This window comes from Akebia trifoliata, chromosome 13, assembly GCF_017979445.1.
Source record: "Akebia trifoliata isolate Shusen 1 chromosome 13, ASM1797944v1, whole genome shotgun sequence".
NCBI lineage: Eukaryota > Viridiplantae > Streptophyta > Magnoliopsida > Ranunculales > Lardizabalaceae > Akebia > Akebia trifoliata.
In genome coordinates, this window is record NC_141387.1 from 230810 (window position 1) to 256366 (window position 25557).

General features: G+C 35.8%; 3 protein-coding genes across 3 annotated transcripts; 1 reads left to right on the top strand and 2 right to left on the bottom strand.

Annotated features, from left to right (window-relative positions):
* Positions 1-3918: 3918 nt before the first annotated feature.
* Positions 3919-8051, top strand: LOC147387032 (putative galactinol--sucrose galactosyltransferase 1). The gene is given in 14 exon segments (XM_086420597.1): positions 3919-4369; positions 4631-4890; positions 4995-5085; positions 5288-5336; positions 5429-5520; positions 5604-5711; positions 5813-5858; positions 5861-5946; positions 6044-6454; positions 6558-6699; positions 6792-6859; positions 6945-7079; positions 7170-7387; positions 7535-8051. Coding segments are annotated over 14 exon segments (2274 nt in total). The 5' UTR covers positions 3919-4178; the 3' UTR covers positions 7912-8051.
* A 121-nt stretch (positions 8052-8172) lies between these two features.
* LOC147387033 (putative galactinol--sucrose galactosyltransferase 2) lies at positions 8173-14718 on the bottom strand. The gene is made up of 14 exons (XM_086420595.1): positions 14314-14718; positions 13036-13280; positions 12717-12807; positions 12418-12466; positions 12204-12295; positions 11502-11609; positions 11294-11422; positions 10794-11204; positions 10470-10611; positions 10317-10384; positions 9382-9516; positions 9074-9288; positions 8710-8798; positions 8173-8610 (listed from the first exon to the last, which is right to left on the bottom strand). Exons 1-14 carry the CDS (start codon positions 14610-14612, stop codon positions 8329-8331), a joined length of 2355 nt encoding a protein of 784 aa, XP_086276721.1. The 5' UTR covers positions 14613-14718; the 3' UTR covers positions 8173-8328.
* A 1505-nt stretch (positions 14719-16223) lies between these two features.
* On the bottom strand, positions 16224-24703 carry LOC147387034 (subtilisin-like protease SBT5.4). The gene is made up of 11 exons (XM_086421671.1): positions 24496-24703; positions 24183-24292; positions 23981-24078; positions 23708-23872; positions 22741-22849; positions 18780-19314; positions 18204-18301; positions 17858-18103; positions 17468-17582; positions 17145-17358; positions 16224-16962 (listed from the first exon to the last, which is right to left on the bottom strand). Exons 1-11 carry the CDS (start codon positions 24577-24579, stop codon positions 16427-16429), a joined length of 2310 nt encoding a protein of 769 aa, XP_086277797.1. The 5' UTR covers positions 24580-24703; the 3' UTR covers positions 16224-16426.
* Positions 24704-25557: the final 854 nt, after the last annotated feature.

Sequence of the window (25557 nt, forward strand, 5' to 3'; positions counted from 1 at the left end):
AAGTTAGGGGGAGGAGGGTGATCGTGCACTCTTTATTATACACATCTCACATATCACCCGGGTGGTGAGTTCAAATCTCTATATGACCCTCTACAGAAATGTGTCTACTTAACATGTGATAGTGTTGGATGGTGTGTGTGGCTCCAAGTAGATTAGTCTCACCAAAAGGTGGGGATACTCCCTGGGCTATAAAAAAAAAAAAAATATACAAAAGGGTAAAACAATCCAAATCTTGGATTTTTGTAGATTTGGAATCACAAAATATTTGTTACTTTCTGGACAAATACAGTTGTAGTATCTATTTGTGCAAAATAGACACAAGAAAGCCATTCGGTGCAGTCTCTAGGGTAGATAAAAATAATAATTGAGATAGTCCAAGCTAAACAAACATGACAAAACAAGTAATGTTTTCTATATAAATTATCTTTTTTTATTTAAATCATGAAGTATTTGTTTTTCAAAAGCAATGTGGTTGTGTCTGTCATGTTTTGTTTTGAAGAAGTGGACGTACAAAATCAGACCCCACATGTTTTGGATGCATTTTCAGTTCAAAATATAATTCATTGACTATCTACAGTTTAGATGAATTTTTTTTTTCTCCTAATTCCCACTCATTGGTGGACACAAAAGTCTAATAGGTGATTTACTCATAGACTAATAATATGATAAAATGACACGCGGTGATGACACGGTTGATGTGGCAAGCGCACAGAACCGTAGATCTTTTTCCTTGTGAATCCCAAAGAAAAATCTATGGTTTTGAGCACTTGCCATGTCAACCACATACAGACCGCGTAAAATTTAGCAACCCAATTTATCTTGACTCTTACACATGAACCTCCCTCGACCTTTTGGTGAATATTAGACATATGTCCGTGTTTTCAAACTGTTACATATTCCTCACTAATAGGATAGAATTTTTGAAGAAGTAGAAGACCATGAAATTTTAGATTAAAAAAAAAAAAAAATTCAAGAGTAAACAATAAATTAAAGACAAGGTCGACTAGGTTAAAAGTAAGTTTCTGTAGAGGTTAAAGAACATGAAGAACACAACTTTTTGTGAGAAAAATCAAGAGTTGTTGGATAGGGTTGAAGATGAGGGCATTTAGGTTGTTTCTTGTTAATTTCTACACTAGAACGATGTCAATGGGTATGTCATCAATTTGAAAAATATAACATTTAAATGTATCTAACTAAGATGTAAAATGTAAATATAAATCATTTATAAATTTCAAACACATTATCAGATCGGGAGATAGTTGATCCAATAATGCGATTCCAAGCAGCCGATTTCTTTGCTTCCTTCCTCCCCTCCTAAGGTAGAGAGCTAATGAGAATCATTTGTTTTTTGGTTGGGGTCGGCCTAACCCCCTTTAATCTACAAAATAAATAAATAAAAAAAAATTGATCCAATAAGTCATCAAATCGAAATTTTATTTGACTGGGTCGTTATCGTACCCTAAATACTTGATCTAGTGTAGGTTGGAGCTTGTAAAAATCGGCATCTAACCAACATGTGATCAATCAAATAATTCACATGCATTCGACGACAAAACTGTCCTTAAGATGTGTTTTTTGTCTCTGTTAGGTGTATCATTGTGGTGGTGCCTTTATTTTTGTTTTCTAATTAATTTGGTAGGGTGACCTCTCACCAACCATTACGAAATTTGCACGCATCGCAATGACAATTAGGTATCATTGAATACGTTTCAAAAATTGTCGATAGTAATTGTTGAAAATATGATTACAATGCTATCTTTGTTGGCTGTCATTTAGCTAATAAAGTTCGTGGTGCCCTCCTCCAATCGGCATCATTCCAAGATCGATGTGCTCAGTGGAGCTTGAACTCTGATACTATGCAGTGTCTTCAAAGCCATAGATTTTTCACCTTGTATTTCTAGGAAAAAAAATCTATGGGTCTAAGAACACTGCCTCATCAACTCAGTGTCTAGCGCAGTCACTTTAGGACGATTCAACAAATTATTCATTAAATGAGGTTAGGATATGATAATATTAAAAGAGCCTTGCGAAAGTGACTTGAAATAACATTTGAAGTAGCACGCAAGTGTGTAGAGGGAACCATTGTATAATACTCGTATTTCGAGAGAAAAAAAAAAACATCTATGCTTTTCGGCACATTTCAATGTTATTTCAAGTTACTTCAACATGATAGTGCAAAGAAAGCCAAAAGGACATAGATACCATTTAAGAAATAAATTAAGTTATAAAGAAAGAAGAAAACAAGGAAAATCACTTGTGAAAAAAAAAGAAGACGACATAATTATGGAATTGGTAACCACCAAATCATAAGAATGATGAAAATGCTAGCCTCAAAAGAAATGTATCCCTAGGAACTGATCTATAGGAAATTTACTTTTTTTCCCTCAAATCTAGACGGTAATGTTGATGGAGAGCCTCAATCCAAAAGTCTTCAAAATAATAAGTCGTGATCTAGAACGGTGTCATGTTTTTATAGCAAGAAATAGTGTCTACATGACAGTTTTTATTGGAGATTAAACACATTGGACTGCATATATGCCATATACAAGACGGCTTTATTAGGAGTCCAATATGTTTTAAACTCCTACTAAAAGATGCCATGTAGACGTCGTTCTAGATCTTGAGTCAAGAATAATTATGATAGTATACATAAGTTGAACGTAGTGTTGTTGGAAGTCAATTTAGCATTTTTCTTCGAGTTTTGTGAACATGTGCTTTAAGGACACACATTAAGATGCATTAAATACACCTTGAAATAAGCATTTGATGGTATTTTGAGTAAGAAAAATTTTCTTTTAGTGCATGAGTAGGAAAATAAATTTTCAAGGATATAAAATGCTTAAGTGTGACTTCTTACCACACTACATTTAACATTGAGCTAAACCATAGATGTTTTTTTGTCGTGATACGAGTAAAAAAAGCATAGATGATCCCATGTATACCACGATGTTAGCTCAGTGTCAAACACAGTGCGATGGAAAGTCACTGGAGTATTACTCATCATCTTAACGTGTGCCCTCAGGACACATGCTTACAAAACTCTTTTATCTTATTAGAGAATTGAACTGGAGTGACCTCGAGATTAACCTCAATCCATACTTTATTCGTATCTCGATGAAAGTATTTTATGATTCCGTACACAACTCCACGTCAGCAAAAGTGAGAATTGAGGACACTCCAGCATTATTGTTTCTGTATTTAACTCTTGTGGTAAAGTCGGGGGATTAACGATCCAACGTGGCAATGAGTTTGTAAATGATAGGTTATTTATTAACGGCCAACTGTTTGAAAGTGATTGTTCACTGCCACATAATTCTGACATGTTTTTTTTTTGTCGTGACATGATCCAGCTAACCTGACAAAGTCTTAACTTATAACTCAAATCCACGTCAGATATACGTGGTCGTGGCACATAATCTAGTGCTTCAGATCTCGTTTCGCTCGGGACTTGCTTGAATCCTCATGTTTCGTGAGGTATTTGCCTAAAAAAGTATAAAATGCATCAAAGAACATCGAGAATAATGTTTTTGTTTCGTATCAGTCAACACATATTAACTTTTTTGGTCAAATCAGCAATAATGCATGTGATGACGGGCCAACCAAAAAGATAGATAAAGTTGAGTTTGCATGATTTTCATTTTGTTCTTATCCGGCGGCGCTTCTCAGCATGCACGCCCATGGTTACTCCACGTCACCATGAATACTAAAAAATGAGTAATTTGTTGTGTAAAAGTTAGAAATTAGAATTGATCTTAGTGCAACTAATCCCACTCTTCCCGCCAGATTTTTATATTTATATTTTTAAGAAAATTGTTTGATGGGTTACCCTGGTTTTACGGAATCTCGAGGCTGCAAGAATACATGCTTCACGCCTTCACATATTACAATATAAATATAACCATTTCCTCGTGAAGATCTATGAAGTTGGGTTGTTCTCTTTTTTTAAGTGGAGTTTTTAGTTTTTGAGTCTGGGTTTTGAATTTTGATTTGATGAGTCTTGGCTTGTCGTTCTGAATATCTTTTTTTTTCAAGCTAAGACTTCCATGTTTTAGTTTGGTCAATTGGGTTCCTGAGCTTTGGGTGTAATTTTTTTTTTTTCTTTTTTCAAAAATCTGTTTCTGTTTTTAGAATTATAGTCTTGTGTAGTTGGGATTTCTAGCTTTGATTTACTTTACAAGATGACTGTTGGAGCTGGAATCTCTGTTTCTGATGGAAATTTGATGGTTTTGGGCAACTGCATACTTTCTGATGTCAATGACAACATTTTTATTACTCCGGCTAGCGGCGGCGGTTTGATCAATGGGGCTTATATTGGTGTGGCATCTGATCAATGTGGAAGTCGTCGCGTCTTCCCCGTCGGAAAGCTACAGTAAGAAAGTTTAATTAGTAGTTATTCCTGTTTTAGTTTTGGGAATTGGTTTAAGTTTCTATGGTGAATGTAGTTCTGTTTATATATTCTAATATTGCTTTAGAAATGGTGTTGGTTTGAGGTATAATGGGCTAAAGATGGTTCATTGGTTTTCATTTGATCTTATATAGTTTTATCTCAAGCTTTGGTTTCTTAATCGTTATGTGATGTGGAGAAGAATTGATATTGACTTTGTAAAAAATCTTTGTTATTAAATTATAGGGGATTGCGTTTCATGTGTGTTTTTCGCTTCAAATTATGGTGGATGACACAAAGAATGGGTTCTTATGGAAAAGATATCCCTTTTGAGACTCAACTATTGATTGTTGAGGGCCATGATGGATCTCATTTTGGTGAGGGAAGTGACAATGGTGTAGGCGGGTCTGCAGTATATACTGTTTTCTTACCTATTCTTGAGGGAGCCTTCAGAGCTGTTCTTCAAGGGAACACAAATGATGAGATGGAGATCTGTTTGGAAAGTGGTAATGGATGAAGAACCCTCCGTGTTTGATCTTTTTCTCAATTTTCTTGTATTGGTTGTTTGTTTGTTGTTGTGATAATATGTAGAAATTTTGGTGCAATGCAGGGGATCCGTCCGTTGAAGGATTCGAAGGGAGCCATTTAGTTTTTATGGCAGCTGGATCAGACCCATTTGATGTCATCACAAATGCAGTAAAGTAAGAAATTTAATTTCGCCTTTGTAATTGATCTGAGTGCATATCGTAAAAAAAAAAATTGATAAAATGTCGGTTCATAACTTGTTAGCTGAAAGTTCTTTAGATGATGTTTTTCTACACATGGATCGATAAGAACTGGCATTGATCCAAAATTATGTTATGGGTCAACCTTTAATTTAGTTGGACTTCAAAATTTTTACAGGACTGTCGAGAAGCATTTACAGACATTTTCTCATCGTGAAAAGAAGAAGGTATTCTTATTCTTTACATGATTCAGTAGATGCGGGGAAATGGATTTGATATTATAAGGATCATTCATGTTTTTTACGGTTTTATGGTCTAGATGCCAGACATGTTGAATTGGTTTGGTTGGTGTACGTGGGATGCATTCTATACGAATGTTACTGCTGAGGGAGTGAGACAAGGGCTAGAAAGGTACAACTACTATCACCCTGGGTGTCACTAAGAATAACACGGTTCCCATGTCACCGAATAATTGGAATTGGTATTTCTTTCAGTTTGGAGAAAGGCGGAATTCCCCCAAAGTTTGTTATAATTGACGATGGATGGCAATCAGTTGGCATGGATGCCACTGGGATTGCATCCAAAACCCAAGATGCAGCCAAGTGAGCACTTAAACTCAGACCCCATCTTTGTTTCATTTTCCATTTATGTTTTATTGATTAAGAATTTATGTCTATTTCTCTGTTATCTTCTCGTCTTTCAGCTTTGCAAACAGATTGACACATATCAAAGAAAATCACAAATTTCAGAAAATGGTAAAGAGGGTCACAGAGAAAAGGATCCAACAAAGGGACTTTCGCAAATTGTTTCTGAGATCAAAGAAAAACATGCCTTAAAGTAAGATCACTTTGTTCACATTAGCTTAGTTTCTCTATATGTAATATCACTAGCACCATTATTCTGATTTCCTTCTCTTCCTGTGTACCCTTTTCAGATATGTTTATGTATGGCATGCAATAACTGGGTATTGGGGTGGTGTAAGACCCGGTGTTACGGAAATGGAACACTATGAATCTAAGATGTCGTATCCAGTTTCGTCTCCCGGGATTCAGTCTAGTGAACCTTGTGAAGCTTTAAACAGCATTGCCAAAAATGGTCTCGGCCTTGTGAACCCTGAGAAAGTTTTCAACTTCTATGATGAACTCCACTCTTATCTCGCATCGGCTGGTATTGATGGGGTCAAAGTAGATGTCCAGAACATCCTCGAGACTCTAGGAGCCGGCCATGGTGGAAGAGTGAAACTTGCTAGGAAGTACCATCAAGCATTAGAGGCTTCAATTTCTAGAAACTTCCGTGATAATGGAATTATATCTTGTATGAGTCACAATACAGATGGCTTGTACAGGTAATCAAGCTCTCTCATGTGCTCTAACTTGTTGATTTATAATGTCTAATTGGAAAAATCTCAAGAGTTTTGATTTCGTGTGACTTTGCATGTTTTGATATAGCTCAAAGCGGACCGCTGTGATAAGAGCATCGGATGATTTCTGGCCAAAAGATCCCGCATCCCACACGATTCATATTGCATCTGTTGCCTACAACACCATTTTTCTTGGCGAATTTATGCAACCAGACTGGGACATGTTTCATGTAAGCTTTCAAAATAAAATTTCTAGATTTTGTACTTAACTTTGAACGATAAGGTGTTGGATGTTAACTACATAAACCATGTTATACATCAGAGCCTTCACCCAATGGCTGAATACCATGGAGCAGCTCGTGCAGTTGGAGGTTGCGCCATTTACGTCAGGTAGTATTACTCGTCTTCTTAAATTACAATTACAATTCCAAACTAAAAGTGTAGTTTTTCTCATCTTGGAACCCATTTCATGCAGTGACAAGCCCGGACACCACGACTTCAATTTATTGAGAAAGCTTGTACTTCCTGACGGATCTATATTGAGGGCCAAACTTCCGGGAAGACCTACAAGGGATTGCCTGTTTTCTGATCCTGCCAGGGATGGAAAGAGGTGAAAACAGCCCCCTCTGTGGACTTTGAATGATTCTAGAATGACATTTTTTTTTTGTTTCTCTTGATTGATACTTTGTTCTCTTTGCAGTCTTCTAAAGATATGGAATCTGAATGATTTCTCTGGAGTTATGGGAGTCTTCAACTGTCAGGGTGCTGGGTGGTGTAGGGTTGGAAAGAAAAATCTGATTCATGATGAACAACCCGGCACGATCACTGGGGTTATCCGATCCAAGGATGTCGATTACCTTCCTAAAGTTGCTGATGATGGATGGAATGGTGATGCTGTCATATATTCCCATCTGAGTGGTATGTGTATTACATCTTAATTTCTTTTATCATACTTTTCTTGTCATATCTAACCAAATAAATTTTGAATTATAATATCTTCACCTGAACTAGAAAAACAAGTTTATTGTTTATTGAAAGTTAAAATTAATGTGCTACTCGTTGCAGGGGAGGTAGTTTATCTTCCGAATAATGCATCTCTGCCAATTACACTGAAATCCCGCGAGTATGAAGTTTTTACGGTGGTTCCTGTTAGGGAATTGTCTAATGGAGCTTCTTTTGCTCCCATTGGGCTGATCAAGATGTTTAACTCAGGAGGAGCCATTAAAGAGTTGAGATACGAATCGGAGAGAAGTGGGGCTGTGGACATGAAAGTGCGAGGGTGTGGCATATTAGGGGCCTATTCATCAGCTCGGCCCAAGAGGATAATAGTTGATACAGAGGAAGTTGAGTTTGAATACGACGAAGGGTCTGGTTTGGTAAGCCTTTGTTTGAGAACTCCAAAAGAAGAGTTATACTTGTGGAACCTAACCATAGAACTATAAATCGTTATAGTTTATATAAGATTCATCTCTTTAATAGCTAAGATTCATGGAGCAACACTTGTCTGCATTGCAAACTTCTTATGGTGTAAAAGATATTATGGTAGGAAATGAAAATCAGAAGCAACTAAATTTCTCCATTCTGTTCTATCTAGAGCTGTGTCTCCTTCTCTAAGGTGAGTTTCTTCAGATATTGTCAACCCTTCGACTGGCAATCTGTTCTAACTGATTTGCCGGGAAGCAGGTCCATCGAACTCTAGAAGCTTTTATCAATATAAAGTGACTTAAATATACTATACTGTCAATTTGGGGTGAATTTTTTCTTGTCTTAGTTTTACATGTCATTGATCAATAAAAAAGGATAAATATTAGGAGATTAAAGATTACAAGGGAGGCTAGTAAAAAATAAAAAATCGAACCTCAAAAATAAATAGCTATATCCCACGAATTGATTCCGCTGGGAATCATTAATGTCAAAAAATTATCTTCACCTTTGAATTCAAATTCCTCTTCTTTTGTGTTCACAGTACAAAACTTCGGCTTTATGCTCGAATATGCTCCAAAACGGCCAGATCCTCTCCCTTTGATGTTCAATCCAGATTTAGAAAGATCACGAAAGAATTTAATATCTTCAACAGCACCTCCAGAATTGTACATTTCTATTAATCCAAGGGGTGCAAACTGAACCTTTTGATTGTAAACCTGTAGATACCACATGGGATTAATATTATGTTCTCAAAAAACTGTGTATTATAAATTTCATCAATCCAAGTAAGAGAGCTAAGATGTTGATCAGGCAACCTTAATTGGAGATATGGTGAACACATCACATTGCAAGACCTCCAGTGAGACATCTAAAGACCCTTTCTTCGGCAATCTAGACAATGATCCTGAAGTTGAATAAGGATACAAAGAAATGTCAGAAATCTTTAAAATTCTCACCTGCTTCATATATACCTCAAATGTTATTTAATTCTTCAATTACAAAGTTTGTGGTCTCACATTTAAGAAAAAACTTTATTACAACTTGAATAATGGTCACAAAAGACTACTTTATAGTTAAATACGCTTTTACGCTAATATAAATACGCTTTTAAGCTTTTCATGAACAAAAATTCCATATGTCATTTCCATTCAAGTATAGAGAAGGTAAGATGGAATATACCCGTCTTAAAGGAAAAAACTGCGCAATCTCCTGTCCACGAATCCCCAGACACCTCTTCAAAATACTCGATATCATCTGGACTGACAAACCCAGATAACGTAGGACTTGAATTGTTCTGAACAGTACTATTCAAACATGGCCAGTTTCCAGCTCCCTGGCAATTGAAAATGCCTAGAACTCCAGAAAATTTATTTAGATTCCAGATCTTGAGAAGACTGCATTACAAAAAAGTAGAGATGAAGGTGACGAGAAAAGAAAAATATATCGAATTAGGTACAAGTCTATAAGTTTAAGTGTGAAGAAAATGCCTTTTCCCATCCATAACTGGATCATTAAACAAACAATCTCGTGATGGTCTCCCGGGGTATTTAGCTCTGAGCACTGACCCATCAGGAAGTACAAGGCTTTTCAGTATTGTAAAGTCATGATGGCCAGGTTTATCACTGCAATCCACGACAAGAAAAGGGTAAATGAAATTTTTGAACATCGACTAGAGAGAGAGAGAAGACAGTTATTTTTAGTATTTCCATCTATGTACTTTGTATGAATAAATATATGTAACTGGATATGCATAGACATGCTATTTACATATATGTCTACACAGATTCCATAGAGTGGAATTCCCCTACTTAGAACTGTAAACAAAGCACAAAAAACATGAAATTGTTTGGACCAACTATTCCTAATTTCCCAAGGAGATTGTCTAGGTCAAAGATTGACTTGGCTACACTACCCCACCCAGTATCACATAGCGGCTGTCAAGAAAGGAAGAAAAATAGTCCAGCAAAGAGAATGTTATTCAGGAGGACTAAGATCATCGTATCTCATGTCTCTTTATTCCTCAATGCTCACAACCTGCCCTCCATAGGGATTTTCCCATGTTTCTAAATGAACCACAAGTTTTCTTGCACATACATACATGCAAGTAAGTGTACATGCCTACCTACCTGGTATGTTTGGTTTGTGGGGTATAGAATGTACCTTGGGGATTTGGGTGAGATATGGTGCTCTAGGAGACCAGTTGCCTCACCCCTGCCAGTCGGACCTTCGGGTCCGGAACCCCCGTTATCCAAAAAAAAAAAAAAAAAGTAAGCATGCCATGCTATATGTACATTCTTCGGGTTTCTCTGTCTTATTTTCTAGTTAATTTATTAGCAATTTAGAAAATATCGATGCATACAAATCCAAGTATCCAATACCATAGGGAACCAATGTTTTATTCCGGGAGAAATATATATCATACCTAACATAGATTCCACAACCTCCCACAGCTCGAGCGACCGCATGAAACTCAGCTGCATAGTGTTGGCTCTGAAAATTTTGCAGGAAAATTACTATATGGGTCCAGAACTGAACAAATATTGTAACACCCAATGATGTTAAAGTTGGATCTTACATAGAACATGTCCCAATCTGGGACCATGACTTCACCTAGAAAGATGCTGTTAAAAGCCACGGCAGCAACGTGCAATGTTTGTGTTGTTGGATTTTTTGGCCAGTAATCATCAGATGCTCTTGTAACAGCACTTCTTTTCGAACTGAGATTAAAATATAAACGGAAAGGTTACAATTATTTTAGATGGGATAGCTAAGAAAGCAGTGTAAGGTACTCATAATAAAATAACTAAATCTAGAAATTCCACGTCGAATAGAAATGTGGTACTCTTGTTAGATAGACACATGTAATTGACAAGAAATTATTCTGTATGAGTTTCATTACTGGTAAACAGAATCCGTGTTTTGACCCATGCAACAAATTATGCTGTTATCTTGGAAATTTGTGGCTATGGACTTCTCCAGCGCTTCTTGGAACTGTCGAGTAAGCAACACGCGGCCTCCTAAACCAGCTGCGATGGTTTCCAATATGTTTTGAACATCAACCTTAACTCCATCCACACCCTGAGACACAAGATATTCATGTAGATCATTGTAAAACTCAGATATTTTAGTTGGGTCTATGGTACCAACACCATACTGCTCCATGCCATCCATCGATATATCCCTCATATTTGCTAGGACTCCAGGTGACTGTACAGGGTATCTTAGTTTTGAATTATATTTATTTGTTCCCAACGTGTCTGGTTGAACTCCTCCCCAATAACCCATCAGTGCATGCCATACATAGATGTACCTGAAAATTTTGAAGAAAAACAAAGAGTATATGAAACCTCCAACTCTAAGTTGTTGTGTACAATCGACCAAAAACACTGGAAAACATACTTCATGCCAAAAGTTGTTCGAATGTCCAAAACAAAATCCTTAAGATCGCTTGCTGCCTCATTAAGAGCTTCATTTGCTTTCTTCCGAAACTTGCTATTTTCTTTGATGCTGACTAATCTGCCCCCGAACCTGCAATTTGCAAGAAACTAAAAACAAAGAATATGTAGATAATATCTAAATAAATGAGAAGAGTGATGGATAAACTTACTGTGACCCTTCAACATCTGGTTCCCCTTCTTTCTGGAACTCGTTATCTATGTCTTGCCACCCATCATCTATTATTAAAAACCTTGCAGGAGTGCCTCCTTCAGATAAGCTGAATCAAAGAAAGTTCAAAAGACAGTTTAGAAATCAGTCCGAATAAATGAGATTATTTTTTTTAACTCAACAATATAAGCTAGATTCAGTCAAAGTGTTTGGGGGAACAAAATTCATTACTGGATTGACTTACAGTACACTAGTAACTAATATTGGGCGCGAAAACACTTTTAAATTAAGGAAGTATAGGTATTGAAATCTAATATCTTGTATTACAAAACTTTTTGGAATCCAAAGGTTTGCAAAGAGATTCCATTAACATTTCTATTAATGGACTTATAACTGCAATCAATGAGAATATCCTGTTAACTGTTAGTGATCGTAAATTATAAACCACCGGAAACCATAAACCTGCCCTCAGAAAATCACTTCTTTGCTGAGCTGAACTATAAAATACAAACCATTTAATAGAATAACCTTACTATCTTCTGAATTGTGGTGCAAGAAACTTCTACTTTGTACAACATAACAAACAGAAACACAAGAAAGTGGCAATGTGGTTTGAAAATATGCAACTATGGTATAAGAGATAGATAGCTGAAGGCACAAAAAAGAATGAAGTAAGAGCATATTGTAGTGAGAAATATAATACCTCTTTAGGCCATCTTTAATTCCTTGAGGATTAACTTCTGTATAGAAAGCATCCCAAGTGCACCAACCAAACCAGTCTAACATTCCAGGCAACTGAATTAGGAAAGCAACAAAGAACCATAGTTTAGAGTTTAAATCTGTTATTTGCAACATAAACATGTATTAATTGTTAAATAAAAGGAAGTCTTCTATCTTAAAGAGGCAGACCAGCTTGCCTTTTTGGTTTCACGGAGTGCAAAGGTCCCCATATGCTTTTCCAATATCCTGCATGTGGTCAGAAGACCATAACGAGTCGGATCAAAGGAAAAGCCAGTGATTTAGTCATCCCAGTACAACATACGACAGGAATTCATGCTGTTGGTTGGGGTCCATGATGTCATTGTCAGCTACGACACCACAGCTTGGATTCCCATCATACTGTAATTTCCATGGCATCAGTATTCGCTAGGTGAACTAAGAATGTAGAATGTTTTGAATTCATGAAGTCGTATATTTTCTGTGAGAGCTGACCTACTTCATAGATTCCTTCATCAGGTCAAATGGGTTGTCTCCATAATTCACAAAAACTGCCTTTAGAGACTTGGATGTAACTATAGCTGGATCACCTATCAGAATGTATAAGAAGCCCATGTCATTCAGCTATGAATTAGATTTAGCTCAAAATAAGAAAAAGAAGGGAAATCATGAGTCCAATTCCATAATAGTATTTCTTCCTAATTAGGAAGAAATGATAACTTTACCTATCATCCACTCTAGACTCAAATGTACCTTAAAATGGAATTGTCCACAAATATGAAAAACTTAGATTTTAAATCAAAATATCTAAATCTTACCACTTTCAACACAAAACTCGAGCTCTTTTGATGAGTTACCCTGCAAGCTGCTTCTAAATTCACCATCTAACACGGGCAAGAAGAGGATATAGGACGTAGATCCATTTGATGTGTCAACACCTTCTTCTTCCCTTAATTCCAATAGCAACATCTGTGTCTCAGTGGGAATATCACTTCCTGAAGTCCCCATTCGAGGTATCATCCACCAAATCTTGAACCGAAATAAACAAAGTAATCTAACATCCCTGAATCATGACCACACAATAATTCCATTAATCAAGAAGTCTTATACACTTATGTTCTCAGCGATAAACATAAGGTTGTATCCACTCTTTCTTTTTCATTCGCAGATAAACCATTTAAGATTACAACAAAACCCATTAAGAGTTATAAATGTATTAAGGGCCTTCTCCCAAGGATTTTTAAAGGAGGGCCCTCACGTTTAAAAGGGCTTTTTGCCTTGCCTTTAAAATGGTCGGGGATCCAAGCAAAGGCACAAAAGCCATTGTGTGGTAGCATAGTCATTTCTTGCTGGGGTCGAGTGCTTTTATGATGTTCGAGTCGAGTCTCTTCTATACATATTAACAACCAGAAGTAGCCTCTCTGGGCAGGGTTTTCTTTTTTGGGTTCTAGACTTTTTGTCCATCAAAAGAAATTTGCTGAAATTTTGCGAGTTTTACAACAACTTTACATTTCCAAGAATAAAATAGTAATTATACATTAACATGATGAAATCATATATGGGTACGATCTATAATAAGTGGAATATATAGTTTCTCACGCATGGTGGTGATCTTTGAGTTAGGAAACAACATCCATGTTAAGATAACGTAAAATCGACCCTTGTTTTCTGTTTCAATGACCCTTTGTGACTTTGAATCTCATCATCAACATGGGAAGAATGATAGTAGTTTAGAGGAAGTAAGTGATAAAGAAAGAATTTGTTGATAATTTGATCCCAAATAACATAGAAAACAATGCAAAGAATATTAATCTTTCTTCCCTACCAAAAAAAAAAAAAACAGGGGAACTAATTAATAACCTTTGGTTTATCTCATTAATCAAATCCAAAAAAAAAAAAGAACTTCATTTTTTTTTTAATGAAAAATGCGTTTTAAGAAAAGTGTTTTATGGTAATATATAACTTTAAGAAAAGATGGGAGCTTTTCCTTTAATGGATAAAATCATCAAATATCAAAAACCAGAAACAAAAAACAATAATAATTAAAAAAACATGAACTTTAAATCTCAAATAACAAATTTAAACAAAATATTTACTGAAGAACTCCAAGTTTGAAGACATGGCGAGAGCTTCTCTCCCTGGAAGTGGCACCCACAAATGCCGAAGTATCAGTCAATGGCGTCACAGTTAGATTATTGGGTACCCCAGTCAGCACATCTTTATCATTAATCTTCAAAATATCATCATTGATTACTGGTTTTGAGCTTAAATACATAGATTGCTTCCATATCTTGCGACAACGTAAAGACCCATTAGAAAAAAAACTCTGATTTGGAGTTAGAAAGAGAGAGAAGCGGGCATTGAGATGCAGAGGAATCAGAGATGGAGAAATCATGTTTTCCCGGGAAATTTGAAATTTCTGCCGTTAGAAAAAAACCGTTACGACTGTCCCGGGTAGAGATGGTGTTATGAAATGATAGGTAGGAGAAGATAGATTTGTGACGTTTATTGTCTCCCAACAGATAATTTATTCACATAATATATACTCTATTATCTTCTTATTTTTTGTGTTGCAAACTGCACAATGTACTTTCTTTATCAACAAGGACCACATTGTCCTCTCCTTGCCTTGGTGGTTCTTCTATGGGCACTTGAAGAGTAGTGTTCAATCATGTATTTGGTGATTCCTGCATAGCCACAAAATTCTTCAATTTTTTTGTTATTTTGTTATTTTTTTAAATTGCAATTAATTCACCATTCTTTCGATTAACGATTTAATCCTAACTTATTCACAATACTTTGCTTTGATAAATATATTTTTATATTATATTTACTATTTAATAGCGTTCGACAGACAACGTTAAGAAGACAATGTTGAGAGACCAAGTTTGTCTTTTATGACTAAAAGTCTCGGACTGGATTGATCTCTTGTGAGGATGATCACCCTCACAAAAAATCAACCCAATCTAAAACGTCTAACCTGGTAAAAAGTGATTTACAAATTAATGATAAAAAATCGACGGTTCACAATTCTAAACCGCTTTGATGGGGTTAGAAGCTTCAGATTGAAGAGACTATCCTCACAAAAAATCAGCCCATTCAGAAACTTTTAACCCATATTAGACAAACGTGTTGGCTCCTTGTCTCCCTAACATTGACTGCTAACGGACCCATATATGAAATATACATTATATATCATATATAAGTACTAGTATATTTTTATTTTACCTGGTTTACTCATCCACTTTTTTCCCCAATTTAATTTTTTTTTCTGAATCCCGACTTTTACACCATATGATTAGATGTATCCAATTGATCTAAGTCTTTTTTATTATGATCAATCAAAAGGTGGTCACTTATTTAATGGTCCTGATCGACTAGACATATTGCTGATGATGTGTGTAGAAAGTAAAGAGGTCAAAGAGTGGACCTATCCCCAAGCATATTTGGTAGGAGTTGCAACTTGGATGGGCTTAATTAAACAGAAAATTAGTCAGGTTTAGGCATTTCAAGTCTTGGGCTAGTCTCGGTTGGGATGCAAAGTGAAATCCACATGTAAGTGTAACCCCAGAGATGGATCCGTTATTGCACAATATGCTGACCACTACACATGTGAGCTTCCAAGTTGCATCCTCACTTGTGGGAGTGGTGAACCTTCAACGTGCCATTCGTGTGCGTGCCATGAGAAACATCAAAGCTTGTTATTGGGACACGATGCTCCCTGTGTTGTCAAATAATCCGTGATCGTTGTGTCATTCCACTCTTATTACATCTATGAATGGATCCTATCTAACTATGTATAGTTTCATCTCTCCAACGAAATTTGAGTAAGAAAATGTGTCAAACCATCATCAATAATAAATTCTGATGGAAAGGAATTGAAACATCCAAGTGTGTTTATTTGTCAAGCATCCTCTCCTTTGATGGTGGGAATGCCAAATTAGAAAACATTTGACTCTATCACAGGGAATGTCTTGGTATGATTGGTTTGAATTGCAGTTGGGTATCAAATAATCGGGTTACCCATTAACACCCGGAATCCAAATAGCATCTTTTTTAAGTTTTTTCCCAACCTTCAAAGGCATGAGAATGAAACAATAAGAATGGCCAAGCAAATTCATTAATAAATATGCATTTCCTTGGATACTAGAACTAATATTTATGTAAATACCATCTACCACATTAGGAAGAAAACAAGAGAAGAAACTTTCATGCTGCCTTCACCACAATGGGACTCTTCACAGAATGCTTACCATCTGTCCATTTCAGCTTCCCAAATACATAGTCCTTGGCGGCGGTGACTTTCTTAGCCTTCAGGGTCACCTTGAACATCTTCTCTTCGCCAATTTTCTCAAATTTCAAAGTGTTTGGTTCGACAGACACTGAAATTCCAGTAGGTGAATAGACCATTGCATTGTACGTGCCTGGTGAACCAACGTTCTTAACTGTTCGTGTCACAGTGATGGAGCCAGAGAGACTAGGGACAGTGATTGAAGGGTAATTGAAATCCATGAGACTGTATGACTTGGGGCATGTGTATGGTTCCTCTGAGAACGTTGTGATTTGGGTTTCGTTGTAGCCAAGGGAACAAAGAAAGTTCAAGTAATCATTTGTAGTTAAGTCGTAGACCAAGCCAGGATCCATGGCACGATTGGGCCATACATGACCAGCACCATAGCTGAATGGGCTGGCCTTGACGTAGGATGCATTGAGGATTGGTTCGTCCTCATTGTCTCGGGTCCTCGCTGCACACCAAACAGCAGAAGAAGATTTAGTACAATGTGATCATGGTTGAGCACTACTAGCTAATCTCCAATTCATTGCTACATTAACTATGGTCCTTTACGACAAACAAACAAAAAAACAGAAGGAATCAAATTGCAGCATAAACAAATTGGTGAGGGTAGAAGTTGTTGAAATATCTCACCAGTAGTCATGATTGCAGATTTGATTGCTGATGGGCTCCAATCAGGGTGGAGAGTTTTGAGAAGGCCAGCGACACCCGAAATGTGAGGGCATGACATTGAAGTTCCAGATTCCGAGTTGAAGAGAACACGTCGTTCGTCAAATGTCTCACCTGTAGGGCCAATTGCTTGGGTGTAGGCAGCTATAATACTCACTCCTGGTGCAGTGATGTCAGGCTTACCAAATATGGTAAAAATCGAACATAAAACAACAATTAGTACAAACTATATATAAAATGTTGAACTGGACAATTATTTACAACATAAATGCAACTATTTGGCAAACCTTGAGGATCTCTGGTGTGACGGTATTGGGTCCTTTTGATGAGAAAGAAGCCATGAAGGGAGCTGGTTTTGTATCCAAAACTGTTTTGGCACGTGTGATGTAAGCCATTGGTGACCTGATAATGTGTGAATACTCAGTAAGTAAATCAAACAATGTAAGTCTAGGGAATTAGTTAGCTAAGTACCAATCGGTCATACACATGAGCCATGTGAACATATTGCGAATGGTGTGCATTAAAGGAATATGCAACTCGTATTCATTATAAACATGCTCACTTTTTTTATTTATGTAATTCTTGCTGAATTACCGAATAAAATTTATATTGAAACTTGTGCGATCAAAATAACCCGAAAAAGGTTGTTCTAGATGTAATATATAAGAGAAACTTACTTAGTAGAGTTGATGTAAGCAAAGACAGCAACACCATCAGTATAGCTGATATGTGACGAAGGAAGGACATGAGCATCGGCAATAATTTCATTTCCGGTGAGAACATCATTGGTGAGAATCATCCCAACTGCACCAGCCTCAGCTGCCTGCTGGCCCTTGTCCACTCTTGCATTTATACCTCGAAGGCAGACCAAAATCTTACCCTTCACCTTCGTTGGATCAAGTGTCCCAGCCATACATAGCCGACTGCGAGATTTCAAGTAAATTATGATTTAAGTATAAATTACAAATGTGGGTATTTGTACAAAAAATCAAACAACAATGGTGTACATCACTTAGGCCTTACGCGTCGTGGGCTGATGCATTATCGATCGCAGCATCTAGGCTGCTAATCAATGGATAGAACTTCTCTGAGGGCAACTCTTTAGGTGAGAGGCTTTGTCCCTGGAAAGTAAGAAAAACATGAAGAATTTGTCTTAGAAAATAAATCACACCTATAGATGATCTTAACTGCCCTTTTAATTTTTGGATAATTTTGTTCATTATTAATAAATTGAGCCTAGCACATAGTAGAGATATGAGTGAAAAAGACTAGGAAAGATAAAATTGAAAATGATTGCATTTGGAAAATTGTACTAATAGTTTTAAGGGTCTTGTTGATGAGGGCACACGTTAAACTGCATTAACTACACCTTGGGAACAAGCACCTTGGGGTATTTTTGTCAAAAAAATGAATTTGAAGGTAGTTTCGGTACAAAAATCAGATCCCAAGGTGTAGGTAATGCACTCTAAGAGCACACGTTAACCAAATCCTAGTTTTAATCGGTGATAAACTAAGAGAAAGTCAACTCATCAATGAAAACCGCTATAATCCCTATTAAAAAAAATATTCAAGTTGAAGGTCCTAAGAGAAATATCTAACCTTTAGATGCTTTTTGCTACCGAGTGCAACATAATTAGGGAACTCTCGGTCCATCGTGCTAGCTCCAACTGTTATCATCCACGGTGAAAGATTGGAAGCAGAACCATCGGTTGGTCCAGAATTTCCAGCCGAACTAACTACTACAATTCCCTTCTTGACAGCGTGGAACGATCCGATCGAAAGGCCATCCTTAAAGTAATCACCGGGGTCCCCACCTAATGATACGGACATAACATCAACACCATCTTCTATTGCAGCCTCGAAGGCCGCCATGATATCGGCATCGAAACACTCGCTGCCGTTGACTGGTGGCCAGCATACCTTGTAGGCCGCGACACGGGCCATGGGGGACCCACCTTTGACTGTACCATTTCCATAGCCAAAGACATTGGCACCAGGGACAAAGTTGCCACCAGCAGTTGATAGTGTGTGGGTCCCATGGCCATCAGTGTCACGTGCGGAGGCGAAGGAGGAGTTGAGTTGACCAACAGCCGCAGCGTAGCCTTTGTTGAAGTATTTTGCTCCAATAAGCTTCCTATATTTATTAATTGTAAGAATCACTTTTCTTTTAGTCAAAGAAAATTGAATATTCCAATGGTTTGGTTTATAGATCATTTCATTTGTTGGATTTATCAATGACTATAATGATTTTTGAACTCAACCTGGCAGTTGGACTCAAAAACTCACTGACGTGTCATACGCAAAGAATCATAGATTCTTTTGCTCGGGATACACAATTGCAGATGGCTGGTCATTTTCACTTGTGTATCTCTAACGAAAGAATCTACGATTTTTTGCACATGACATGTCGATGAGTTTTGAATCCAGCTGTCTGGCTGAATTCAAAAAGTGAGTCCATCACATTAATGACAATTAGACTCCCATTAATTGAATTGGTCAAATTATCACATCGGATTCCTATTGGATCGGATCTTCAGCAAAATCCAAATACTTGATCTAGACCCATAGTAATCAAATCAGAATTAGGGCTGCAACTTGTGTAGGTTGGCTTGAACTCAACTTGATAGATGGGTGAACCTGGGTCTGTTATGTAGAAAATGAGTTGAGCCAAGGTTAGAATATCTCAACCCGATTTCAATTCGGTACGAGCAATCTGACTCAACCTGAGCTTGTTGCCATATACTAATATATATATTTATATTAATTATAGATATTTTTTTTTTTTTTATTCTATCTTATTTGAATGTTGAATGTGATTTTATTTACTAGTAGTTTTGTTTTTAATTTTGTATATTTAAAAAAATATATTAAATTTATTTACTAATCAAAATAAAATTATAGTTATTCAATGAACTCAACCTGCCCAAACCACCCAAAATGATTTAAACTTGGGCTAACCCAAACTCAACCCGATTTTATAATATCAAGCTCGGGTTGAACCTGGGTTAGTGAGCTTAGGCCCTATGATTGAGTTGAGGATCATGCTACTTGGGTTGAGCTTGGGTTTACCTTCCAACCCACCCAAGTTGCAGCCCCAATCAGAATTAATCTGATTTTTGAGGCTTGATCCAACCTAGTTGACTCATTTCTTAAAGATGAATTGAGTTGATCCATTCTCTATATTAAGCCCAATTTGATTACTTTACTTATAAGAAGGATCATTTCTTGGGTCTTCAAGAAGAAGAACAGATAAGGATGATCAGTCCAAGATAATAATACATTTATGAAAGTCACATGGTAGACATCAATGTTTAAGTGGGGTGTGGCACAAAACTTGTGTCATTCGCCATTAAATTAAGGTGGAGATTATATATAAAAATAAAATAAAAAGACTCCCCAAGTAAGTGACTCTTCTCCTAGACAAAATGCATTGCACGTCGAAGAACATGAGCTTAGATCTAAATTAAACTTATATATTTATAAACATACTTTAGAATAAAATAAATAATTCCGTTATCGATTAGAAAATATAGATTAATTTTAAATTAGTAAGGTCAAAAGATACCTTTTTTTATAAAAAAAATGTTTTGGAAAACGTGGGAGAGTCTATAATAATATCAATTAGAAATCTTGTTAATCAGATATATTTTGAAGCTCGCCCATTGATTGAATGGTCACAAATGGATTCACCATTTTATTATAGTAATGCCGTGCACCATACTTTGATCACATAGATGGAAGGAGAACTTTCGAAATTGTGGAAAAAAAGAATGCATCAACTTCATAAGAAAATGTCAAATAATGTTATATTCTCCACCCACTATATAAAAAAAGGTGACACAATTTACAACTTTATTACAAAAACTTTTTGAGAAGCTTTTATTTCATATATGCTCATGTTGTTGAAAGGGCCCACCATATTTGGATAAAGTTTAGTAAAATATGGTTAATCCCAAAAAAAAAAAAATTCTATATTTTTGTTGTAAATTTATTTAAGAGTCATGATAATCCTCCTTCTGACATATGCCCCCCGTCACAGAACTGTAGATCATTTGCCTTGGTATACACAGGAGAAAGATTTATGATTCTACGTATCCCAAGGCAAATAATCTATGGTTTTGTGACAGGGGTGTATGTCAGTGGGGGCATCAAAAAATCATTATTTAATGCAGACCCCTACGTCGGAAGTTGGCTTGTTACCTCTCTCCCAGTCTCCAGTATTTTGGATTCAATGGATGATCAAAGTTTGATCCACCCATTGATAGACGTACATTCCTATAATCAAATCAATTGATCCTTTATAGCCATTGAATCCGAGTGTTTCTCAACATGGGTGTTAAAAACCGGCATTTTAGAAGATTGGAAGCAGAAGAAGAAAACAAGTAGAAGCTAAAGCTAGAATCCAATAACAATAAATTATCGATGAAGTTGATTTTTGGTGTGCCAATAATGGGTCGGTGCATCACTAAGTGTGTGCCACTTGTAAAAGTAGAAAATAGAAAATAAGATGTCCATATTGTGGTAAACTTTTTAAATATTTGGCAAAGAGAAGAAATTGCCTGTTTGATAATGAAATTTTATTTTACAAACGAGTCAGGATTTTTTGACTCCTCTCCCTCTGACATATTCCCCCATACTCTCCTGATGTATTATGTGCTAGAATCATAGACTTTTTTTTCAGGATACACAACTGCACATCCCCATAAATATTTGTAATTGTGTATTTCGATAAAAAAAATCTATGATTCCAACACATGCCATGTTAGAAGAGTACGAGGGTTGGGAGGAGTCAGAAAATCATTATTGAGTAGTGATTTTCTGACGCCCCCATCACAGAACCATAGATCATTTGCCTCGGATTACACAAGAAAAAGATTTATAGTTCTGCGTATCCCATGGCAAATGATTTATGATTTTGTGATGGGGGTGTATGTCAGAAGAGGGGAGTCAGAAAATCACTATTCATCATTTCATTATTCTTCGCATTTAAGTTGAACCAAGGGTAGAAAGTAAATATAAAAATGTAAGTACATAATATGACTTTTTGATAGGAGAATTTATTACTAGATAGGAGATATTCTCTATATGCTAAATATATAAAAAATACAAATGGTAAATTCGTCCAATTCAGTGAAACACCCTCTAAAAAAACAGAAACTAAATGAGATTATTCACGAAACTTGTCTAAAATAAATCAACTTTTAGCTGAAAGTTGGTTGTTATGTGTTCTAAAAATGTTGAATCTGTTAATAAGAGTTTAAAGTTCCTAAATGGAAAAAAAGAAAAAATACAGTAAATTATGTCACCTTATGAGACAATATATGATTGATTTCAATAAAGGACTACCTACATCAGGCTATATTATATACTCTATAAAGTTGAATCATTTTGTGGTGTTAGGTGACAGATAAAATTGGATAAGTTCAGCTATTTTATCAATGATCCTATTAATCTTCCAAAACCAAACAACTAAACATTGTTTGGTAGTATAAAATCAAACCCACAAAAAGGAAAATTTGGTTGAGAAAGATTAACTAAAAATGGGTAAAAGAGAAGAGACCTGTTGCAAGGAACTCCAACCATGGTGTCATTCTGACAGATTCCTTTCCACTTTGAGGGAATGGGTCCCATTCCTTCATCACTAAAACTCTGTGATTCAGGCCACACCCCTTGAAGATAGCCCCATTAAAAAAAAAAGTTGAAAATGTCAAACATGATCGCAATTGACAAAGAAACAGTGATGTACATTAAAAATGAAGAAGAAAAGGCAACATAAGAGAAAAGTAGAATAATATAGCTAGAGTTAGACATAGACAAGTCTATTTGTGTTTGTGCCCTCTTAAATGGCTCACTTTAGTTGACATATTAGTCAACAAGATCAACTGCCCAAGATGCATAAATGCATTTTGGAGAATCAAGATCCCACATCAAATATGAACTAAGGTTCCCAATTTAGTTTTTGTCAAAGATGCATGCAAGCCCACAATAAGAGAATTTTTTATTTTTTTCCTTTTTTTTCTAAAGTTCTTGAGAATGGGTTTCTAGTTTCAATCAATTATAACTACTTTCTAGGCTGTAAAACAAAGTGGGTTAGTCAAATCAAGTTCCTTAAAGCACTAAAGTTTGAGTAGGATACAAAATGAATTGTAGGAATAGCTTGAAAAAAAGATGATGTAATTTGGTCAAGTCAAAGACCTACAAACAGTGAGATGATGAAAAGTCAAATCCCTGATTTCAAAAAAGAAAAAGAAAGGTGAAGACAGTGGAGACTATCAGATCAAGTTCACAAATGCATGTAGAGCTGTAAAATCTCATTTTCTTTTGAAAATAAAAATAAAAATAAAAAATCAATAACTTTTAGTACTCAATCAGACAAGGAGACTTTTTTAAATAGAATTTGGTAGAATTTTTTTTTAAAATTTTTGAGAAAAACCCAATTTTTAATTTTGGAAGAGAAGTAAACATTTGTATAGAATTTTGAAAACTAGTGGGGGGAAACTAATGGAACAAACTATAAACATAATTACCAGTGTCGAGGTTTCCGATAACGGTATCTTCGCCAAATCTGGCCTTCTTCCAAATCGAGGAAGATCGAATTACACCATTCTTCTCTAGTCCAAGAAAATTCCATGACCGGGTAGTATGTAATGTTCTTCCCTTGTTCAAGAAAACTGAAAGAACTTTCAAATGCTCTACATCGAATCGAAGAAAAAACAGAACAGTTAGAAAAAGAAGAAGCAAACGAACTATCATTGATGTACAAAACAGGGGAAACAGAGTAGAAAAGCCATATTTCTTACTTGATATGGCTTCGGCTTCTTCCTCTTCGAGGGTCGCCGCAAAACCATTAATATGTCTTGTATATGAGTAAAAAATCGCATCTTTCGCTATCTCGTTACTGTAATTGAAGATTGAAGATTGAAGAAATTATAATAATTGACAATTATGTACACTTTCTAAGAACAAAAATTTCTTGACAAATTTACATGATGAAGTCCTCACCTTCCTAAGAAAGAACCCAAGAACTCATAATGAGATTCTGTCACTCGATGGAGATCGAGTGCTGAAACTTCTGGTCCATGTGAGTGTCCTCCCAAGTACACCACATATGACTACACAAGAAATAACAAGAGAGAGAGAGAGAGAGAGAGAGAGAGAGAGAGAGAGAAACAATCAAACACCAATTAAAGGGAAGAAAAAAAAAACCATATCAAATTGGTACTAAAAATCATTGAAAATCAACACCCATTAAAGTTCTAAAAAACCAAATTTTTATTTTTGAAAAAAATATTAAAATAGACAACACAATGCTTACCTTTTTGACAGCAAAGGCCGGTGTTTGATTCAGAGAAAAGAGAAAGATTGAAAATAAGAAAAGGGGAAGCCTTGAAATCCTCATTGCTTCTTTTATCTTCTTTTCTTCTCTGCTTGAGAGATGGATGGATTCTTTTGAGAAGTGTAAAAGGGTCTCTCCTTTCTCTTATTTTTAAATGCTCTGTTTCTCGCTTTTTTTCGTTGGAAAACCTTTTGATAACGGACAGTAGTGGAAGGATTCTCTATCCTAAGAACTAACCTTTTTATAGAAATTATTATGTTTTAAGAGAGAGAGAGGGAATGAAATACAAATCATTCTTCAATTATACTTACAGCTATAACTCAAATAGAAAAGAATAATCTCATTTTTTTTATAAGTTATTAATTAAATTAATAATTTAAATCATGATTGATGGATCCACATTAACAATTTCAATTTTTTTAAAAAGAGATTGAGAAATAATTATTTTTAACTATTGTAGTATGGATTTGGAGAAGATCAAGCAGTTTTCACTGCTTTTAATTCAAACACTCATCCATCATGTTTCTTTAAATTGTTTATTTAAGAGAGTTACTATTGCCACACCAACTGTGTGCAATTCTTTGGTGATTTACATTGAAATTGGTGTGGCATTAGTAAAAGTTGGTGTGTTGATAGTAACTCTCTTATTTAATCCATGATAGAAAAACGGTTTCTATGTTGAACAAAATTAGTATTTGTTAGAGGTGCAACTTGGTTCGGTTTGAGGTCAAATTGGAACCGAACCAACATAGGTCGGTTCCACCGAATAAGAATTGGTACAAAATCAAATTCCATTGGAACCAAACCAATCCAAACTGAATTAAAGTCGGTTTGGTTGAGTTCAGGATTGCCAATATTCTATAAATTGTAAGTAATATTTTTTAATAAAAAAATAAACATCTAATAAATATAAAATTTCATACAATAATCACTAATCTATTCATAAAAAGTCATTAATTTATCCATAAAAAACAACTAATTTATGTCCTAACTCATAAAATAATTCATAATAATAATTATTATATATATTGCATAGGGATT

Excerpts from the sequence above, each read along its gene's own strand:
- LOC147387033 (XM_086420595.1), bottom strand. The coding sequence starts at position 14,612 with ATGATTTCTCCATCTCTGATTCCTCTGCATCTCAATGCCCGCTTCTCT. Across the intron at positions 13,281-14,313 it reads TTCAAACTTGGAGTTCTTCA|GGATGTTAGATTACTTTGTT; the intron begins GTAAATATTTTG and ends GTCATGATTCAG. Across the intron at positions 12,808-13,035 it reads CGAGTTTTGTGTTGAAAGTG|GTGATCCAGCTATAGTTACA; the intron begins GTAAGATTTAGA and ends ACATTCTGATAG.
- LOC147387034 (XM_086421671.1), bottom strand. The coding sequence starts at position 24,579 with ATGAGGATTTCAAGGCTTCCCCTTTTCTTATTTTCAATCTTTCTCTTT. Across the intron at positions 24,079-24,182 it reads TTGGGTTCTTTCTTAGGAAG|TAACGAGATAGCGAAAGATG; the intron begins GTGAGGACTTCA and ends CTTCAATTACAG. Across the intron at positions 17,359-17,467 it reads TCACACCAGAGATCCTCAAG|CCTGACATCACTGCACCAGG; the intron begins GTTTGCCAAATA and ends ATATTTGGTAAG.